The 23,255-nt window shown below is 38.1% G+C and overlaps 1 protein-coding gene across 14 annotated transcripts in view; it reads right to left on the bottom strand.

Annotated features, from left to right (window-relative positions):
* The window catches only part of NAALADL2 (N-acetylated alpha-linked acidic dipeptidase like 2), a 441,985-nt gene that overhangs the window by 327,962 nt on the left and 90,768 nt on the right, over positions 1-23,255 (bottom strand). For 6 of the 14 annotated variants that reach the window (XM_083849054.1, XM_083849043.1, XM_083849047.1 and 3 more), the window contains exon 3: positions 16,319-16,405. The exons of 5 other annotated variants lie outside the window; for them this stretch is intronic. Coding sequence is in view for 2 of the 9 variants with exons in the window: in XM_083849051.1 (XP_083705177.1) it covers positions 6,569-6,611 (43 nt within the window). In the remaining 7 variants the exon portion in view is untranslated. Of the gene's footprint in view, positions 1-6,568; positions 9,635-9,679; positions 9,795-16,318; positions 16,406-23,255 lie in introns of those variants that run through there. 3 more of the 14 variants (XM_083849051.1, XM_083849046.1, XM_083849052.1) reach the window with 3 other exon arrangements.

The raw sequence follows: 23,255 nt of genomic DNA on the forward strand, positions 1-23,255 counted from the left end.
AAATGCCAAGAAGGGTTTCAATATATTACCAAAATATAACCAGAAACATGAAACTGGAAAAGGGCAAAAGCAGCGGCACCACCACTCTTTGAGAGTGGACGATCGCACCGACGCATGCCTAACGGCACCACGCGAGTCTGCACCAGATGAAATACAATCCAGAGGTAAAAGTGACAGTGGAGACAATGGATTCTAGGAAATACCATAACATGTAATGAAATCACAGTATTTCTGACAGACATACGCTCTTCTTGAGTGAGCCAGGTAGTATTTTGTTTTGTATGTGTGATACATTCACACTTCCTCAGGATGGCACAGCTTTATGCCATTTCTTGCTCAGATATTCAGCTTGGGATATGACAACCTTAAGATGCAGAAAAATAAGTAAACCTGATTGTTTTCCCTGCCCCCGAGGCACATCTTCAAATAGATTTCCTGCTGCCAAAGCTGACTAGTCTCTGAAAATCTTTTGGAAAGACATGCCTCCAGAAGAACATCTGAACACTTGAAATTTGCCCGAGTGTTCTCAAGTTCATCTGACAGAAATAGCACAGTTAAAGTACTCTCACTGTGAAATCTCCCAAACTTTTGGGCACGTGGTAGAATTTGACTACTTGTGAATATGGAAGCTTGCAATAACTGTTGCAACTTGTATGACAATAAGCAACGTCACTAACAGTGCAAAAAAATAAAGCAGTGCACTTCACCTCCGGTCACTGCCTGGGCAAATGATCTGGCAAAAAACACTGTGTCTAGGACACTCGGACTGCCTTCAAGAACTCAGTTTCAGAAGGCTAAATTCAAGCAGTGTGTCTCCTCCCCCCAAATACACTGCTTGGCCTTAAGATTAGAAACATGTGAATGAAAGATAGAAAATGACTAACACACATTAAAATTTCCTTCTGCCAACACAGAGCTGCTTCCTGCATCGAGGGATACATAATGCATAAAGACCTACGTTATGACAATCTGGAGATGCATAGAGCCACCCCAAACCACTAGGAATAGCAAGAGAATCGAGAAAACTAAATTGGCAGATTTGGCCCAGTTCTCCAATGGCCTGTTTCAAGTTTCCCAGAATTCACTAGATACTACCCAGGAGAGCATTCTTATACAGGTATTGTGCCAGTACTCTTTTTATACAGCCTAAGTAATTGATGTTTCTCCTGTTGCCTTGAATCTGACTTACATAACAAACATATAGAAAAAACTACCTAGCAGCAAAAAAGATACCTACATGAAATCACTGGGAAGTAGAAAAATTAGAATAAAGTAGACTTTACTGGAAGTATTTCATCATTATTTAACCATACTACATTGCTATGCCACAATACCACATTACATGCAGGCAATCTCCATTAAGTCTAATAGGATATTAAGAATATCTAAGTATGAAGGGACTAATTAAAGACCAGGCCTTACAGAAATACAAAACAAACAAACAAACTCCTTAGAAATTTAAGTACCTTGATCACAATGATATTGCAATGAAGAAAACCATCTTGCTCATCTTCAGGAAGCACATCTCAACAACTAACAGCAAGTTGGACCTTCCTGTTTATAGGATAGCATTCCAATATTACGCCACCTCTTTTGTGGCAGAAATCAGCGAAGATACTGGTTTTCAAGCAAAAGAAAAAGACAAACATCCAGGAGAACGGTGGTATCCTATCCCTGTGCAGAGGTGAAAAAATTGCCAGCCATTTCCAGAAAACCCCAGGTAACCGGAGGAGGAAAAAGGGACCTTGTTAGGACCTGCTATGAGTGCAGAGCACTCTCCATTACAAACTAGCGTCATATCTGCACAAGAAGTTTACACAAACCCTGTCTTCTTTTGCCTCAACTGCTAAAATCACATTGATATCCCCTCTGCGTCAATCTCAGTTCTTTACTTTTCTCCAGTAAGTGACAGACTTTCAGAGAAAAGAGGTACAGCAGTGGCCAAAATAAATACAAGGCTTACCTCGTTTCTGTTCACTAAGACACGCATTCTGAAGAATGATGTTTTTGGGGGAAAAGCCAACAACCTCTCTTGGATCACTTCCCTGAGCGGCAAACGTGAAATCTGATAGAACCTACTGCTGAGTAGAGGTTATTTTCCATTCAGCACAATTTCAAAGTTTAAAGTAGCTCAAGATTACAAGCAAAAGTTTTTGGACACTTTGCAAACATCATCCTTTTTCTATATATCTACTGCATTTTCAATTTTGCTTTATTTATTGCAGCAAGATGTTGCTATCTTGTTTCATTTTCAGGCATATATATTAGGAAGCAATCATCTGCAACACCCCTCTAAAAACTGGAGATGATTTTAACAGCAAAACAACAATAATGCAGAGTGGGAGCTGGAAGTCTTTGGTTTGATATCCAGTTTCTGCATTAGATTCTTACCACTGGAGACAGATTTATTGCACTTCAATTTATACTTTTTTCTCAGTTTTAATATGATTGTGTTATTGAGGATATTTCTGTAGAACTAAAATTTCAAGCCCTGCTTCATGAACTGGAAAAATCAAAGTTAAAAAAAAATACCTGTAGTAAAAGAGTTAAAAGCATCTAGAAAAAATTTAGAATGATTAAAGCTGAAGTCAAATGAGTGCTCTGTGCTGATCTAGCTGCTGATGGCTCTGCAGGACTATCTGAATCTCTTATTTTTCACAGCACCAGGACAGTGATCAGTGCATACTTCTCTAGCTCTCTAGATTCACTACTTTGAAATGGAAGTCAAGAATCTACAGGAGGCAGCAATAAAATGAATTATTTTAAATTACCCATTGTTACCGTACCTCGTTGGTGAATAGAGCCAATCTATGTAAGAAACGCTGTCACAGAAATCCCTCAGTATTACCATTTAAAAAGAGCCAAGAAGGGACCCAGGGACATTCTGCTGATAATTGTCCAGACAGCAAACAGGCACTGAATTCTGAGGACTGAGGTCATCAAATGCAAAGTGGGGGTGGGGGGGGCGACATTTTTACAATGGACCTTCAGAGCTACCACCTTATAATACAGAACCCCAGTTAATAACTGCAACTGATGACAGCGTTCGTTAACACTATTCAAAGCTCCCCTCAAACACTAACCTGAAACAAGGCTGTTCCTTCCAATAGCCGAGCAAGTAGAGAAGGCCTGGGGCCAGAAAGTCCTCTCTTTAAGAAAGGAAAGCTCAAGATGGAAAAGAAACCATTCTGAAATTCACTTTCTGGGACATACTCTTTCTAAGTCCTGATGTAAGCATGCCGTATTCTTTATGTATGCTCTTGATGTTTTCCTACTGCCTTTCTCAGCAAAAAGGCCTCGTTGCTTCTTGTAGACTTGGTCTGTAAATGTTTCATGAGACTACATATATATTAATCTAATAAAAAAAAAAAATCAACATCAGAGCACAAGAACACATCCCAAGGAACTGATCCAAACCCTAAGGAACCACTTCGGAGCTGATACAAAGCCCAGATTAATTACAGACAGTAACTGAACTTGCTGGAAACTTACTTTAATATAACAACGCTCTTACTTAATCACGTGTTTATATTAAGGATTTATAGAATAAAGCAACAATAATTAAAAAAATTATTTAGATACATTAATAAACAGTACGTGCAGGAGCCCTGAAAAAAAAAAAAAACAGGGTATATTAATAACATTTGAATGACTTCTCCCATTCTAGCTCCCATCCAATGCCTCTCAAGAACTGCAAGAATAAGCTGCCCCAACGCAAACTTGTCAGTTTAGCTCCATCCTCTGTGGGGCAGAGAGGCAAGTGTGTATTGCACACACTCAGCAGGCAAGCAAGGCTACTACAGTCATCTAGCAACACAACGCAGTGTAAAATCAATTATAACTCATGTATAATATACAATTAAAATTTACAGTAATTGCATCCTGTGGGGCTACTATTGTTACAGTCTCCCCAAAACAGTACTTAATTCACAGGAAAATTGAAAACAACAACTCATGTGAAGGGACAGAACTTGACTCACATTCAAAAAAAGGCAACAAAACCCCAAGATATCCTGTCAGCTGCAGTTGCATTTTTAAAGGGCTCTCAGTGTGCTCACTTGAAGGAGGAATCAATTCATGGCCGGCAGTCAAAGACCGATTGTTCTGGGCTTGCTTTGATCTTTCCAATTGTCACACCCACGCTGCAAGTTTCATAGGAACAGAGGGCTGAAGTATTTACCAAAGCAGTAAAATGATTACAATGGAACCGAACCAGGAGCTAAGTTATTCTCGAAGCCTACTGTACTTGGTGCAAAAACAAAAGAGCTGCGATGGCGGAGTGACCTTATATTTACTGCCGGACCAGATGGCGAGAGTTACTGACTTATGTAAGCCCCGAGCCGTCTTCACCATCTGACGGCTGCTGGGTGAAATCAAACATCTCTGCATAGTCTTTAGTGCACAAACCTAATCATCACAAGACCTTAGAAGAAAATGCTGCAGGGAAAGACAAGGAGTGAACAGGACTGAAATCCTCGGATCCTGAAAAAGGTTTTTTTTTCCCAGCAGAACGGAGACACGCGGGCATGGCACAGCGAGTAGGTTCGTGCACCTGCTGTCCAGGCTGCATCTCTTTTGCTAATGAATAAGTGAAGCCAGCCTCCAGGGCTGTCAATCTGGCACCTTTAGTAATTCATACAATCCCAAAGTTCTCTAAAAATAAATAACATGAAAAGAAACACAAGTTGTCTCACTAGCAGTGGTTTGACAGGTATCTTGGATAGTGTTAATTTTGCCACCTTTTTTTCCCTTAAAAATACCAGCTAAATCACCGATTTTGAAGTCTCTATAAACAAGAACACATAGGAATAACACAGTACATGAGATCAATGGTAGCTAAAAAACAACAACCAAAAAACTTATACTGGCGTGTTTCTATGTACGCAGAACATTTCTATTTAATATAAGGTATTGTTGTGCAACAACAATTCTCATCCCATTGCACTAATGCAAATCATCAAAAGAAATTTCATTTGACTAAGCTCACTTACACTAATGAAGAAAAGGTACAATTCGGGATCACAGGCCCCCAAAGGAGTTGTACATAATACAATGGGCCTGATTCATTTACATCAGTTTTACCAATATAATTTTATTGGCAGCAGTGAAAAAGCTCCTCACTTGCAACATGGAAACAAAGACCAGAATTAGGCTGAATGCGTTTCTGAACAGCATACCACTGTAAACTCAAGCCAGATCCTGAATGAAGAAAGAAGAAGAAACACTAAAAATCTCTCATCAGCACATGACATAAATGGTATTTAGACCTGTACATTATGTAATGTTAGTTATTTTTTCAAAGTTAAAATCTGGATTAAAACTGAATCTGCTGTGTAGTATAAACATACTTATTATCACAAAGAAAAAAAAAAGTAGAAAATGGGTAAAAAAAAAAAGTATTTTCTCTCTCAAAAGCTCTCCATGAAGGAAATCTGCTGCGGCACAAACAGAGTTATTCCCAATTAACGCAGGTTGGAGACACATTTGAATCGCAGTATATCATGCTTGCATACACATGAAGAATAACTTCAGGGGAAAAGCAGTTAACAGGGCTTCCCAATGCCTAGAAAGTCACTGTTTCAGCTCTCACAAAACCATTTGCAAATTTTAATAGCTTAAAGATTCTTGCAGAGCTCAGACTAGTTACAAAGCTTTATCTGTTGCTGTTATGCAAAGCATGAGAAAGAGGCCAGGAAGAGACTGGTAAGCCAAGCAAAAGAAAAACACAGGTTGAGTGTCAGGGAAAAAAAACACTGGATGTTAAGATAAAATAATGGAAGTAATTCCTTGGGAAGATAATATTTCCTGGGACATTAAAACTGTCTCTTGGAAAAAAAAAAAAAAAGACTACCAGGAAAACATTCTTTTTCGAAGCAAAAACTTGACATTAATGTTGCAAAAGAAGGACTAAGCAAGATTTATGAACTGTTGTGTTCAGGGCTTCTATGGAAAATTTAAAATACCTAGGACAGAATGCTCTGTTCTCACAGTTAGCCACACAAGTGCTTACAAGGACTATTTAGCACACACGTTGGTGTTACCTTGGCACAGCCCACAGAAGGAAAAAAAACAACTTGGAATAAGCCAAGAATGAACAAGGGAAAGAACCTCCTTAATCTTTATGGATCTGCCATGCCCTGCTCACATGCAACAGGTACTCAGTTTGTGCAAAATAGCAGTGTAAAGCATTTCCTATCCTAAAAATATTTGCAGCAGATTGAACTGTTACAGAACAGCAACCTCAACATCCACAGATCACCTTGTTTAAAGCAACCTTTATTGACAATAGAGTGCCAAATACTCACATGATCTTATCATACTTTCTTGTACTCTGCTAATTAATGCAGTGTTTTGCTTGCTATGCTTTGTTTTTAAAAAACAATGCACTGCAAAGATGAGGGATGCGGATTTCCTCCTATTTCCAAAAATACATGCACGTGCAAATACAAGTCCACTCCTGTGGACATGCAGCACACGCTGCAACAGCTGAAAGCAAAACAAGCTCCCACATGCAGGGACTAACAATGCCCAAAAGATTTTAGCATGGAAGTAGGTTGCATGCTCTTACCTTGTGGGGACGTATTCGGTAAACTAGATTCATTCTCTCCCATTTCTAAAAGCGATAAACTCCTCTTGTAAGGAGCCAAGCTGTTTTTACCAAGTTGCCTCGGTTGCTGTGCAAGTTTTGACCTCCTGACTTCCAACTACAGCGTGGTAACAGTATACCTGACTTTTTGTGAATAATTAGTATCCTGCTTCCTGAGTTACCTGGGCTTGCCTGACCTGTTTCTCTATAAACTGACATCATATCCTTTGATCTCCTTTGATTAACATGTGCTTCAGGCTACACTGCTTTGTCTTATTTTGGACTCTCCTGCTCATTTGTTCCCCGCCCTTTACTTTCACTTTTATGCAGAAAGTTACCTGAACAACATTTATCTTCCGCAGCAGGTGTTTTAGTCAAAATGCCAAAGCCTACAGAAAGTTTTCAGCCGAATTTAAAGATTCTTTGAATTTGCATTTTATAGGAGAATTGAGAGTAAATGATAACCATCAAGCCAGTCTCTCTAGGATGGGAACTTTGCAGCCACAGTTCTACACCATGGAGAAAGAGGGCTGCAGCCGATACAGGTCCCACTGCCAAAATCTTTGCCAAGAACTCCAAACGTAAAAAACAAGAACACCCTCCCCCCGTCTTTCACAAAGATTATCTACAGGGAAGGTCCTCAACTTCAACACTGTAATCTTGAGATTGTTTTGACTGTGTAACAGAAGAGGATTATAAACGAGAAAAGGTTATTTCGCTTTTCTTCCCATCCTGCTCCAGCACAAGAACACAAAACTTTTAAGATAATCTTATCCTGACTTCAAGTTGAGTTCCAAGGAAATATTTGTTCTTTTCTGCTGTAGAAGTCAAATAACACATTTCTGGTACTTTTGTGATCAATTTGTTAAATAAGTACACCTGTCTCTGCCGACAAAGTTAGTTTTATTTTAACATTTACATTTTCAACTATCAACAAAAGAAATCAAAGAGAAGCCACAACACTATCTTAAAGGAACTTCGTAGCTTTCACAAGGTTAACCTCTGTCTGGATTACACTCAAAATGATCCAAATAAATTGCTTTAGACTTGCTTTTTAATTTTTGTTCTTTAAAACAGAAGAAATTAGGTCTGTGTTTATATCTAAACTGCACTACTGTTTTTTTTTTTGTTGTTGTTGTTTTGGTTTTCCAGTTACCTTAAGTTTCAGAAAATAACAGGCAGCCTTTCAAGAAAATTTATCCAGACTAGGTAAAGTGTACTTTTAAAGTAAAGTTTCTGAAGCAAACTATACCATTTAAAACAAAGCCATTATTCATGAAAAAGAACATCCTCACAGACGGTTACACTCCTTAAGCTTATCATCACATAGACGGAAGTAACAAAATATTTATGTCCTCTAGTGATTCATTGTAACTCTGTAGCAACTCTGTGTGCACACAAGTAAGAAACTTCCTCATTTACATGCACAGCTTGCTGTCAGCCATAATTAAATAACTGATTTTACCTACAGAAGTTAAGTCAAATACCCCAGATATTAAGCAGCTGCACGTACCCCCTTCCTGGGGACCATGGCGGAGCCAGTACAGAAGCTCCTTCTTGACCAGATCTGGGGAAGCTGATGATCTAGGACCGAGTTCTGGATATACAATCTTGACTCGTTCGACATTTAAAAGACATAATTAAGAAAAATGAGTTTATTTATCAATGAAAATCTACAATGCAAAGCAAGATACATTTGGTGAGACAGACACATCTAAAGTATTTCTGCCCTCTCCAAACACAATCGGTGTATCTCTTCAAAGACAGCAATCCTTAAATATACTACGTTATAACAACTGCTTAATACAGGAGAAATTATACTGATTTGTTTTTATCTTCAATGCCGTATTCTGAGAAGTCCTTCCCCATATAAAGAGAGCTACTAATTTCAATAAAACAGAAGCTTAAGGAGGCAACAAAAAAATATCTTGGCTACTGAGTACCAACATGCTCCTCAAAGAACGAGATTCTGATTTCAGGCTTTTAGCACCTATAGAAATAATTTGTAGTTTAAGTTGCAGCATTTTATCACATCATCTTCAATTAACTCAAATTTATTTTTAAGAATTCAAGAGATGAGAGTGATAGTACTGAAAATATTTCTTCCTTTGCAAAGAACTATAGCAGCAGGAATAGTGCAAAAAGGACTGATTTTTCACACTCTTCCAACAGTGACTAATGGTGAGAAATGGCCAGGTTGGTTTTATGTTCTCCTAAAGCTGTTTGTTGCGCTCAGTTGTGTGAAATGATTAAAATGGAGTGCTTTCCAAAGGAATAACTCTTAATTCATTCACTCCTTAAGAAAGGCCCAAATGTGGAAACATAATGGGGTCTTTGTTCTGCTTGTAGAAGAAAACAGAATGTTATTCTGTATATTTACAATACAGAAACTGCAATGTTTCTTGATTCCAACAAGTTCATTTGACAAGACAATGAACAGAAATATAATTTGATGATGATAGTTATTCCAGGCTACGAGAGCGAAAAGCTAAATCTTATGCTGCACATAGAACTGTGCCAAATAGGTAACTGCATCATACCGCAAATGTCACTAATGAGTACATGCATAATTTCAGTGTTATTGGAAACAGAGTACTCTCCACCAACAGTAACAAGGCCAGGCAAGATGTCTGATTAGTGAGGAAAAAAAAAGGAAATCTGCTCTATCATGGATGAGATTTTCATCCCACATTCCTCTGGCTTGGGTGAGGTTTGTTCGTTGTTGTTTCTTTGTTTTCCAGTTCCATTTTTGGTAAACATTTTTTTCACCAGTTATTAGGCAGCAGTGGTATATAACTTCATCACCACTCTGGAGTTTAATGGGAAACAAAGTCAATTTGTTCTCATTTATTTCTAAGCACTAATTACAGCTCATTAGAGCTTTTTGTTAGAAAATTACTTGCCATCAGAAAAAATATCACATTGTTGAAACAACTGTTTTTATTGTGAAATGATCCAGTTCTAATGATTCTTCCATTCAGAAAGTTTCTTCAGTCCAAAAGTCTTTGGTGTCAAAGGGTTCCCCCCCCACCAAAAGAAAAAAAGAAGAATCGAGAGGCTTCAAAACACCACTTGAACCCGCAACATACTTACATAGGCAGAACAAAACTAAGAATTAGGTCTTCCATATCCATCAGAAGTGTTTTATCCCTTGGGCGCTTTGTTGGAGGACTGTTTCATAGAGCAGGGATCTCATTTTTAAAAGCACCTTCAACAAAACAGATAACTCTCAGTTCAAGCTTTGCCTGATCCCTTTTCTCAGGGAGGAAATCACACGCCATAACAATGACTACTCAAAATCCTGATTTGTAAAACTGATACAAGAACACCTTGACAGCTTCCCAAAAGAGTAGTATTTTTCCCTCCACAGAAAGCAACTGCTTTGTCAAAATGTTGTTTCTAAAGTTTCTTTAAACAGTTTTTAATCCGTTCCTGCTCCTATTTTCATTTACGCAGCTTTAGCAACTGAATCTCAAAAAGAGGTTAGCAATCAAAATCACCAATGGCTTCCTAATTCATTTCTACTGTTTTTAGTCATCCTACTTAATGCAAAAATAGATGAGTGTCGAAAATAAATATCAGCTCAAGCTGATTTCAGCAACTGAGAGATGAGAGTACAAACGCCAAAGCTACACATACAGTACAAAGTCAGTTCATAGAAGGTAGAAAAAAAGTTAGCTTCTCCTTTTCTCTTGTAATTTCGTCTCTTTGGTGTTAAGCAAAATCAAATTATGCAAATGAGTATATAAATATGATGCATGGGAGATACTTTATAATTTGCATCTGCAACTGATAGTATTGCAGAGTATGAGAGATCTAGTAGGAAGGGTGACAACTTTTACTGCCCTTCCATCCACTTAATTATTTATTAAGGCACTGGACTTAAACGAGCACTTTTTAAATATGCTATTTGTTTTACTTTAAAATCTCTGCACGATTAATTTCTACCACCCTTACTTTTGATGAATCTTGCAGTTATAATTGAAAGCAAAGGATAAAATGAATGATTAAAGTAAGCAGCTTAAAAAAAGAAGAGCATAGGAGTGAGGGAATGAAAAGTGTTTTTCTAATTTGTTGGCAAGCCATCTAATACTATAAATGCTAACTAATACTGAATTCTATCTTGCACAACTAAGAAGTAAATCTTACTACTCTGAGATCACATTAGGAAGTGCAAAGCCTAAAAACTGATAAAGGGAATCAAAAGCTGATTTATTTTTTTTTAAGTCAGTATGTTATCCTTTCTCTACATTTCAGAAAAAGCTTCTCTTCAAAGCACTAAAATGGGTGACCCTGAGTTTAGATTTTGGGAAGATAAACACCTACCACTAGATGCATCCAGCATAGCTGGGAAGAACTGATGTCTAAGTAGGTCAGCTTGCACTCCAGCCACATTGGTAAACTTTTATGAAAAAATATACTGCATAAAATAGTGATTGAATATGGAGATGGGTTTTCAAGCCAACGAAGACTTGGACTCAGAAGTATCTTCTGTCCCAGCAAATATAGAACAACCAGAAGGAATCCTAGCGATTGAATATTCAAATATAATGATTTTTTCCAACAGAAGAGCAGTAAAATGTGTGCATGTACACGTGTTTCGGAGAAACAACACTAAGCTAACACATTACCTCACTTTCTTAGACTGTCACGTAACTGCAAGGCAGCCATTTGAGAACTGTAGGGAGCTGCAGCGCATACACCCCTTCAGGTGCTGCAAGCAGGCACAGCTCCCTCCAGAATCGAGCAAAGCGAGAAGATTCAGCTTTCGCTTATCATCAGCTAGGCAAAACAGCAAGTGTCTGCATGGATTGTCCAACAGACACTTTTGATACATGCACGCCAATTCATAAATAAGGGGGCATGCTGACAGAAGGTTGCCACTAAAATGATATTCCTAAACCCACGCCTTCCTATTATAGCCAGCAGACTTGCTGCTTACTTGCGCCAGCTGCAGGTTTCTGAAGCTGTGATAAGCCGATTCAACTCACTAACCCCACAATTTCACCAGCAGAAGGCTACCCACTCTTTCTCTGTCACTTCTGTTTTCTGCTGCTTTAAAGATGTTAATCAGGCCACAAAGGAGCGCAGAACATGGGAACTTGACAGCTTTTTCTTGGTGCTGACAAACTGTTAGGTGAGCTCAGCCTCTTTAATCCCGCAGCACCGTGAGGTATACATGTAGCCCAAGCTCAGCACACGCTTACTCTGAACGTAATTTACCATCCCCTCTTCTCCACTGAGGCACTTTCACGTTACATCTGCTTACAGCCCTCTGCAGATAAAGCACATCTCATTAGTCTGTACCAAAGCACATCTCATTAGTTTTTAACAACTACACTGTAAAATCATATGGGTAGGTGACATGGCATTTGGACTGTACAAACTAAGGCTCAAGTGCTTGCCTGGCGCACCTTCTTTGACAGCAGGAAAAATGCATCACAACTGAACTGGGCTTCAGACAGAATAAATTCTTTATTTTTTCCCAAACTACTCCAATTACTTATAACTCCCCATATAAAGCATTTCTAGTGTGGAATAAAATTCCTCATTGCTATTTGCATCTTTCAATCATCTATGCAGTACTCCTAAAAAACAAAAGGAGCTATATTTTTTTGAGAGACTGTATAGACAGCAAAAATCTTACTCTTTCTCCCCAGATGGAGGGGAAAAAAAAAAAAGATTTGTAGATTAGCATTGTTCTCCCTTTCTCCCCAAATCTGCAATAAAGTTTTATTTTCCCCCAATTCCACTTGTGGTGACGTACTTTTGAAAAACACGTCGGCTTTGTATTTACTAGTATGCAGTTATTGCATTACTTAATATATTTTCACATGGATTTGTTTTTTTGTTTTTTAATACAGAACCACCAGAAGAAATAACATCTAAAATATATTAACCACGCTCATTTTCCCTGCTTACACACCGTGCACTTGTTTCATGCACTTTAATCAATAAATTGTCTCAGTATCAGACAGGGTATTACGTAAGGCAAATAAAATAGCACAGAAGCCAAAAACAAAGATGAGAAGTTAACTATGTATACGTAACTAGGAAAAGGAATCAGAATCTTGGTTTCAAACAATGCTTATTGAACACACACAATTAACTCGTCTGCTCTGGGTTGATCTTCCCATGACTTCCTATATTTGAGTCCCCTAAGAAAAACAAAAACACAACAGAAATTACTATGGTATGAGGCAGTAGAAATCTAAAGAAAACCCATGAAAAAGAAACACTGAAAGTGTCTAAACTAGTTGATTTAAAGTATCATTTGAAAACCCAATTTACATAATTTAAGTCTTCTCAACCAATGTTCTAATTCATTAGTACTAGTGCTAAAGTTTCCTAAAAAGTCAGCAGGCGTTCCAATAGAATTCTGAAAACCTTGAATACGTTACTTTTGCATTTTCTTACCAAAGCTTGCAAACAAACAGTTATTTATAGTTTAAATTTACATAATCTGGTTGTAAATAAAAGAACAGATCCCATAACATTATGGAAGTTGGACAGATTTTTAATCCCCACCCCCCACCATCTGAACAGCAAGCAGTCACTGTATTGTAGAGACAGAAAAACTACCATAAGATTTTGTTTGCTTTAAATGTATTGTTCCTTACTCATCTTCTTGGTTCAATTATAATATTTTAAAGTATTTTGCTGCCTTAGAACCTATTATGGGGGGAATAAATACCCAAGAATTTGGACACGCAGATGTGAACACAGACTCATGAGTCTTACACTTGGAATCCTTTCCTTCATTTATATAGTAGATTAAGCTATGATTTCAAATACTTGGAACCGAAGTTTGTAACACAGTGCACCACACCGTTCCTTGAATCATGCCAGTTATGATTAAATTAACACACCTGTACCAGCAGATACTTAAACGTGCAGGTGACAGGAAGGAACAATCTTAGCAACAGATCAAAGCCGTCCTCAAGAATAAAAGTTACCACAAAATGCCATCTAGAGAATAAGTTAACACAAAATGCCATCTAGAACAGTTTACCCAAAGCTTTCCCATGAATCATCACAAGCCGCAAAACATTTCTTAATACCCTGTAGCAAGCTTAGGACTCCTAATGTAAGTATAGACCATTAAAAAGACAAATAGTAAGTCAGAAGCTGCAGTTTACAACATAAAGAATGAAGGAGAAAGACAATTTTGTTAATGACAATTGCCTCAAGGCTTTGGCTATACAAATCAAAGCATTTCAAACGTTTTCACCTGATTTTCTGAGTGTCTCCACTTACAAGGCAGTAACTCTACACAGTTGGCTGCTGCTATCTTGCGCCTGCTTTTGCAAGGGGTCAGAGAGAAAGAGGGAATAGGCTGTGCAGAAACAACACGATTAGATGAAAACATTGATTTTTGTCTAGATTATTCAAAGTTTGATAATTACAAACTATCTAGCAAACATAACGGACTTCTTCACAGCTTCCATTGAAACACTTCCATAGACACGCACACTATATTTTGACAGCTGGTCAGGTTTCAGCATGCCAAATGCTGTAAGAAGTTTCAGCTTTAACAGTAATTAACAAGAACACTGAACCCAATAATAAAACCCAATAATTAAAAAAAAGAAACAAAGCATTATGCAAGTGATGATGGTTTGTACTGACAGGAAAGATTTTTTCAGGCCTCCTTTCTTTTCGCCCTGACACTGGCTCACACTCTCATTGATATATGAAGGGGAAGGGGAGGGAGAAAAAAAAGTTAAACAAGATGACTTCCTTTCTGATCAAAAGTAACATTTTGAGTTTTAACAGCTAATATGTTTTAGCCAATTCAGACAATTCAGATAATTGTTTCATAGTGAAAGATACAGCTTGATTATGAGCTACAGCTCTTTTAGTAAAAGGGCTCTGTTAAAAGTTGACATTAATAGAAATCTTCTGAAATGCCTATTATTAGACAGTGATGATTTCATGCTGACACTACGGAAATGCCCTTTGAATTTGTAAAATAAATAAATAAATAATAACAGATGACAGCCTTTTAACTCCAGAAGAATGGCATTCAACACGAGGAAATGCTATTCTAAAGCTTGTCAAGATAAATAAAAAGCAATTGATCTCAGAAGCAGAAATGTCTTATCTTTATTGTATTCCGTGGAAGCAAAGCAATATTTCAAGCAGTAGAGGTACCGATCTGTTGCCCTTACCATCAACATAAATATGCACTACCTCCAAAGCAGCAGTGTCCCTGCCTGCCTAGCCCCCAGCTACAGGCTAACTTCCACTTGCGGGCACCCGCAGCTAAGTTATGCAGCTACACACTGAGACGGACAGCATAAATGAAGAGGAAAACTCTTCCCCTCCCCAGCCCCAGGTTAGTTTCAGCTCCTCACACCACAGCTCAAATATCCACAGTAGCATAGGAAGTTGCGTGACACTTTCATCACCTTAATGCTACCACAGAACAATCCTGCATGCACTCTTGGTATTTCACGATCTTGTTACCTTGCTAGTTTTCATGAGATTCAAGTTAAATAGAATAATTTTAACATATAAGCAGGGCAAGTGTTTTTCAAAAGCATAATCTGTCAGGCATCTTTCCTAGAATCACGAGCACTTTTCCATCACCGGAATCTTCAGGATCAGAGGCTTTTGCTTTAAGTATAGCTACTGAGCACAGAAGGAATTATTCCAAGGAAGTCCTACTGCCTCCAGACAGGATAGCCACATTAGTATCTGCAGCTGGCATGTCCCAGTATCAAAACCCCATAATTTCCATTGCATCGCATAGCATCGGTTAAATTTGGAGAAAAATTCACTTGAAATTAAGACTTTTCTGAGTACAGTAATCTCACCAATTCCTTCATCCACAGACACAGCAAGGCAAGTAGATCCATAAAGTTTCACAGACTGAACATTTTGAATGATTTCAATGAAGGAATGAGCCATAATAAACAGTAAAATGAAGAATGGCAATGACAAATGAGTATTTAGTAGAGATTAATACTTAGTTACACTCACAAGTAATTGTTTAGAAAGTTACTAAAATAATTACATTTTGTGCAATTATTTCACAAACAAAACAAGCTTGCCATATTGTACCATGGAACCCAGTAAGTTGAACAGTTCTGGAGGAGAAAGACTAAAATCATGCAGTGTTAGAGAATACATTTCCCAGACACATGAGAAATCAAAGTATGTACATATATAATGATAGCTGCAGACTGCTGAAAATTAGTCTCTGGTTTGGCTCTTAATTTCCTGCAGCTATTCAATTACCCCTTCATCGTTTTCACTCCCTTGCTCTCCATACCAGAGTATGGTACCATGAAAACAAAATTTAGAAGAACAAAAATGTGAATTCCCATTCTACTAATTTTGTTTGCAACTGAGCTCACGAAATACAGAAGCTACAGTTGCAACCTGATTTTCAATTATTTATACTTTGCTGCATTTCTAATTTCACATTTTCCATTCCATTATAGTGATTTCTCCTTCATATGCATATTCAATTTTTAGACAAAAACAGACACTTGCCAACGCGGTATGCATTCAGGCCACTGACTGCCATTCTATTTGATTAGTGAAGCCTGGTCCAAATTATTGGTTCACACTTGCACTTTATTTTGACTAAACACTAAGTTTTGCAACTTAACGCCTTAGGTTACTTTCTTCTGACTCTGTAATATCCTCAGGTATCTTTCAAATTGAACAATTACAGTGGGATAAAAGGTTGGAATACATATTCGATACATGATATTAATTTACCTTAAAGCCAAGACAGGATCAGTTTTGTAGAGACTCTCTCATGTAGGCATATTTTCAATCTGGCCTCAAAGACCAGACATTAATTCTCTGCAAAAGAACAGATCACATTTCATAATACTATCCATTGAAAGAGAAATCCAACTATTTACAATGATTTAACTTCCTAATACAGATAGAAGATGCATTTTCCTGACCATGCAGCAGCGAAGTAGAATTTACTTGTAAAACATGCTGGTACTTATGAAGCATTTCCCACCAGCAATCTATTATCCATGCAAATCCCCAAATCCCCCTCCTCCTTTCAATGAAATGCAAAAGGTGTCAATGTGTTCCTTTTCCAAGCAAAATAAGGCAGTGCAGTACGTATTTAGGCAGTCTCCATGTATATCAAAGTAATTCAGTACTAATCAAAGCTTATTATGAGGATTCTACCGATAACTCCATTAATAACGCTCCGTTGCTGCACTACAGAAATTATAAAACAAAGGAAGGATCAATAGTAACCAAGTTGTGCTGATGTAATTTCCTGCAAACACAATCATATTGTGGCAATGAAGAAGTAATCAAGGTGGAGGAAAACCTAAAAGAAAAAAGTCATACTGATGCTGCAGCTTCATTTCCAAGGCCGCCCACTGACATTCCCAATGCAGAACCTAAGAAGCCCCTCCAATACACCATTTTCCAAGACTGCAGCCAGCACTACTCCAGATAAATATGCTGAACTAACAGAAGCACAGGTTCCATCTACCAAACACTATGCTTTCACATAAATTTTACTGATTCAGTGTAATGCTGTAGCAGCCATATTGAAGCAAACTTCTTTGCACAGACGGGAAGATGGGAAAGAGGTGGGTGGAAAGTGAATTGGGTTTTCCATGTTTTCCTAGGTATTAATTCAAAAGTCTGACCAAAGTTGTCTTTTAGCTAATGGGGAGAATAAAAGCTAGAAAATAAGATGTAAAACGACATGACCAAATTTATCATCTGGAGATAAATTAAAACACACACACAACTTACAGTACTAAAGCTATTCAGACTTCAGTTGCCATTATATCTGCCTTCAGGTTAACCCTGAAATTAGAGTTCATCAAAATGGAAGAGCAACAGGGATATAGGTCCTTTATCATTATAGATTTGAACCCCGTCAAAGATAGGTAAAATAATTTGGGTTGGGAAGGTCCTGGAAAGTTGCCTGGCTGCCCCCCATTTAAAGCAGGAATGATATCAACACTAGATCAGGATGCTCAGAGCCTCAAAGAGTCAAGTAAAATTAAAAAGGAAATATCGCAGTCCTGAAGTAGCTTCATGCTCTGCCCTTCAAAGACCTGGTCCCCAATGAACCGTAGTAAAACCGAAAAAAAATTAGAATGAAGTAAGATTTACTAACTTCTAAAGAGGAATGTTTCCTCAAGAGTCATAAATACGGTATTGCGCTACTATTCTTCAAAACAATGCCTTTAAACTATAAATGCCCATGTAAGCATGTATTAGCAGTCTTACTGGGCAAGATAAAAGGAAAAAAAGATCTGTCTTTTTCCCTGGACCAGCTACAGACTTATTTGCTCACAGATCACAGATAAAAGCTTCACATTAAAACATTTTATCTGTCTTACAGTTTTACTGCTCCAAAGATGAACTCTGAGATTAAATCCAACTTTCTATTAAGCTCTGGAGATAGTCACATCCCATCCGACTCATACGACTTTAGGATCTGGACGTCAGTAGTAGATACGGAATATATGAGGGAAGCATTTCAGAAAGGCATTAACACTAATACGGCTTACATACGTGCATCAAGGGAAAGATAGCCACTAAGTTATGACACTATTCAGCCATGATCCACAGGTACAGGAAGAAGCTGACTTTACAGTTCTTGACAATTGGAAAAGGTTCTCCTAAATTTGCCCACTTAGAGAAGTCTCACTTTTAAGCATCTACGAGGAGGGAAAAAAAAAAAAAAAAAAAAAACTAAACTAAAACTAAAACTAAGCAAAGACTTTTTTTTAAATCAATGTTTTTACAAGTTTGAAGAACAAGCATTGTGGCAAATTTAGTTGATCCAGAATGTTGTGTTTTTTTGGTGTTGTGTTTGTTCTTTTTTTTTTTTTTATTGAAAACCAGAGGAAATAAGAATTTCAAAACATTAACAAGTTGTAATTTTACCTGGTTTTCCATATTTAACCATTTACAACATTACTTTAAACATACAGAATTTTTTAAGATTTTTCTGTCATTATGACTAATTACTGCAGGATGTCACCGTCTCTCCACCTTCTAGATATACAGTTGTTTTCTTTTTTAAAAAAAGGATATGTTTTGTCCATTTACACAGTAATTATGAGATTTAGAATCAGGGAACTGAAAAAGTCTCATTTCAGTTTTCCCCTTTGCTACACAGGGACACATTTCATTACGGAACCACCTTCCTGTGTAGGAATGATTATGTTCAGAATCATTTCAGCTTATTTTTTGTCCATGCCACCTGTATCTAACTTTCAAGCAATTAGCAAAACGTACAGATGGGGACTCCAAAGTAATTTAAGCAGGCAAGTACTAGCCGAAGGAACATACTCCTGTTCACAATCCTGCAGAAATTATGCTATTCTCAGCAGACAAAGTTTACATTCAAGGAGATCAGTAGTTTTGCTGGAAGAGAATGTGGCAAATTAAAACAGAAATCCCCTTTGACTTAGAAGCATAGTTGCTGTTTCACATGAGGCTCAGCAATCAGCAGGTAGAGAGGGTGGGAAGAGGGGGGAGGAATACAACAGCTAACGGATTAGATGTTGTCACTTATGAATCCATCGTCACACTTCCTCAGATTATGAAAATGAATTTTTCCAAGTAGTACATTTTATGCTTGACAGATTACAGATCAGTTTACATATTCGAAACTGGAGTGCTCCCATTTTACAAGAGTTCAGGTCTTCTGAGACCATCATTTATGATATGGCTTGACACAAGTCAAGGGAAACATTCAAGCAGACAATGCCACCGACACTTCCAGGCAATGAAATGGGTGAAGTTACAAACTCCGTAATGATCACTTCAGCAAGCCTGAATTTAACACTTTTTCCCTTGACTATACAGCTGGCTCCGAAAGGTCATTAGACTATTATATTCACTGTTAATGTAGAACAGCAGTATACACATGCAAAGTTTCTATAGCAACACTTTCTTAATTCACTCTAAGCAAAACACCAATTAGCTTTTTATTATAGCCAATTAAAAAAATCTGCACACTAATTGACAACCTCTCTACTCAGAATTTAAGCTTATGCAAAAGAAATTGCAGTGAAATTTTCTTTGGTAATAGCTTACTTCCTATTCTTCCTCCTTAACAGAACAGTAAATTATTCTTGATAAGGGCTACATACTTATTCTCAATCTAAAGCGTTTAGACCCACAAACATAACCTACCCTGGTATGCCTTAAAGATTAGTAGAGCCTAAAGATTACAGGCTTCTGAAAGGCAACAGAAATGTAATCAACTGACTTATTTCTGCATCACAGGAAATTGGGCATAGGCCTATGCACCTGGAGAGCATGCAAAAGGCAGCCAGCAAAATGTTTCTCTTTGGGAGTATTTAAGTGTGCTGAACCAAGGCAGAGAGATGGCAAAAAAGCAGCCCTCAAAGTCAAATTCAGTAGGGCAGCAGAGACATTTTCATTTGCTTCTCAACAGTTATTGGTAGGTTTTTTTCCTGTTGTCTTCTACACAGCTGGTGCTGACAGCTTCTTTGTATGCCACTTCACATAGTATATATCAAGATATGTTACTCCAAAAAAGAGTCGGTGAGCACAATACAACGAGAAACACAGAGATGCAGAGGATCAGAAGTAATCAGCAACAAAAAGCAAAGGGTCCTTTTTCAGTAAGACGTTCTGCTGGAAACAGAATGAAAAAAAACACCTTTCCCCTTACGTTTCTTCCAGGCGAGATGTTGGAATCCACCTTAGAAACAAATAAATACATCCAGTACAAAGCAGCACATGGCTCCTCTGACAAACAGGTCATGGCCCAATTGAGACTTAACGGTACTTAATGAGGTAGCAGTAGGTCTCTAGATTACCCTTAGGAACTAGCAGAAACTACTTCTATTCTCATCATCTTATTTACTTCCACTGTCTTATACTGCAGCATTAGTATAGAACAGTAAGGCATCTGACAAGTTATTTGGGGGCACGACAGCAGTAACCAAGTGGTTCTCTTAAAAGGCTGACAAAAAGAAAGAGCTGTTAGGGTGGCCTTTGAATCCTACCACCGTAGATGAGAGAGGGTATTTCCACATGTGGAGAAACACGTCTGATCTTGGAGATAGAGGTTGTTGCAGCATGTGGCCATCTGCTGAAAAGTCTGTAGAGCACATCAGTGAGCTTTTTGTTGGTGTTCGTTTGTTTTCCTCCTTTGTCTCTCACTCTTTTTTAAAAAAAAAAGCTTTCTACATTGGCATTTCAAGCCATTTAATATTTCAGCAAGTGGGTCTACCCTGTCAGGTAAGCATTACATGCCCAGTGTATTTCAGGAGCGGGGTTAGAGCAAAGTTCAAAGGCAGCTGGTAAGGGCAGAGCCGTGCAGGCAGATGCGAGGCACCTGCAGCAGCCCAGATCACCTTCAGCTGCTCCCTGGGAACATCTGCATTCTGAGCAGCAGCCAGACACAGCAATTTTTCAAACACATCATCACGAGATGTCTCCTCCGCACTTGCTTCTCTGATTTGCCCTCTGCCCAGTGTGACTGCCCTGAGCAGCCACGTTCATTTGGTCAGGCAGGCGTTGTGTGATGTGAAATCCCTGGGGGAGTAAAACAACAGATACGATTTCTGGCAGCCCCATCCCTGCCAAGAAAACACCTTCGATGGCCTAAAATATGAACCCAAGCCAGATGTGCAGCTATCCCAACCTCCATGAAAGTAAACAGTAAAAGCAGACAGTTCACAAATCAGCGTGATCAGGTATATGCTTCTGCTCTGCACTCCCTGTTGTGGCGTTTAGTGTTCAAAGTGCCTGCACTGAAAGAAGAAATTGCACATTTGGTTGCAGGTAAGAAATACAGACCTATGCTCTTACTTTAAAGACTCCAAAAGCAATGTTTTCTTGTTTGATCGACATTTTTTTTTTTTTTAATACCATTTCGCAGGAGGGCTTACTGCAATTAAGTTGTCTTTGTCTAAGTATAAAAGCTCAAAACATTTTGTTATTTCCAAGAAGTAATGGGATGGCTTTGTTGTATATCTAAATTACTCACCCACTGTTACGACCTAACACAGAACTAAAAGTAGATTAGAACAATAGCCTTACGTGCACGGATTTTCAACAGTTCTGAAACATCCTTTTTGACTCCTTTCATTTACTTTTCTGATTTTAAAACAAAACACAGAAGCCTGATTGCAGCAAATTTTGATAACTACCATGGATTTCTCTCACACTCTCAATGAAAAGCATTACAGAAAAACCTTTCATCCACATATCATTCCAATTTCCTCACACTCCTCTGTAGGCAATACCATGCACTGCTGATGAAAAGAAGAATTTAAAGAAAACCACAATTTTCCCACAACATCGTTCAACCACTAAAGTGGTGGTGTTCTCAATCCCAAGTTTGAACATAAAACTTGAAAAGCAAGATGACTGTGGAAGATGACTTCACCAAGAACTGAAGAAAAAAAAAAAGTATCAGCTTTGTGAACTTAATAATCTGAACTTCCTAACCCCAAACCTAAGAAAAATGGGTTTTTGTTACAGCGTTAGAAGTAATTAAAAAGTTAGCCTCATAAAGCTATTTCAATATTCAGCGCTTGAATTCCTGATACTCTATTAAAGATGTATGACAAGATCTCCAGCTTGCAATCAGATCAAATAAATACTGAAAGGTTCTCCTTCCTTCATGCTGTCATCACTTCACTTACTATAAGCTGAAAGTAGGGATAGATTCACTGTTTCTTATGAAACGTCATCCTTGGAATCTGAATTGCCACATTTGTAAGCTGTCAAATTAGGAACTGTGAGCAAACACAACTAGAGAATGATCTGAGAATTTGACAGAGATCATAACATGGCATGACTGAGAAGTTATTGCATCTTTTTAATTTTCACGAGGCCTCCCCAAGCTCATGCCTTCATCATCCAGAAAAAAAAAAATACAACAAATTGGCAGCTTTGCTACTGGAAATGACCAGCTCATACCTACAGCTGATTATATCAGCCCTCCTAGTTAATCATTTCAAACTTAGGTTCAAAGACCTAAAGATAAAATAGATTATGTCTGGAACAGAAGCAAGTGTCTCCCAGGATCCTGCCATCTTGTGGTCAAGAAAATTTGGCCAATTATAAAAGAATCACAAGTTGAGGAAACGACAAGGAAAAATTCTATGGAGAATTGACAACACCATTAAAACACCCCCACCCCCAAGACCACTCTCTCCAATTGTTTTTCAATTAAAAATTAAATTTCAGCATATTAAACGTATGAGAAAAATACCCAAAAGCAAGCAGTATAACTCAAATCTCAGCAGCACGTGCCATTTGACAGGCACACCGCTGCTTGAACTAGTGCCAGGCTGCAGCCAGGAACCCACACACAGTTTCAGCGCTGCCACCAAGCCGTGCAGCACCGACTGCTCCATCTGCATCTCTGGCTCTCAAAGGGCTGGAAGAAGGAAGAGCCAAAATAAGAGACTACGTGGTAAGAAGCAGTGACCCTGAGTGGGCATGACATTTTTGAAATAAAAGCTCCAATTTGCCTTTAAATATTCAGAGAACTTATATATATAAACTACCACTTAAATTTAAGGACAAAGATAGCCGCATTGAATTGAAAGAAAGGCCAGAGAAACTGGTTTTAGTTACAAAAGGTTCCAACACCAAGCAGCAGAATGCTGGAGCTTTTGGGGGTGAGAGAAGCTGTTGTTTACCTTCCTTGCTCCTAATGGGATTC

This window comes from Anser anser (genome assembly GCF_964211835.1).
Source record: "Anser anser genome assembly, chromosome: 9".
Classification (NCBI taxonomy): Eukaryota; Metazoa; Chordata; class Aves; order Anseriformes; family Anatidae; genus Anser; species Anser anser.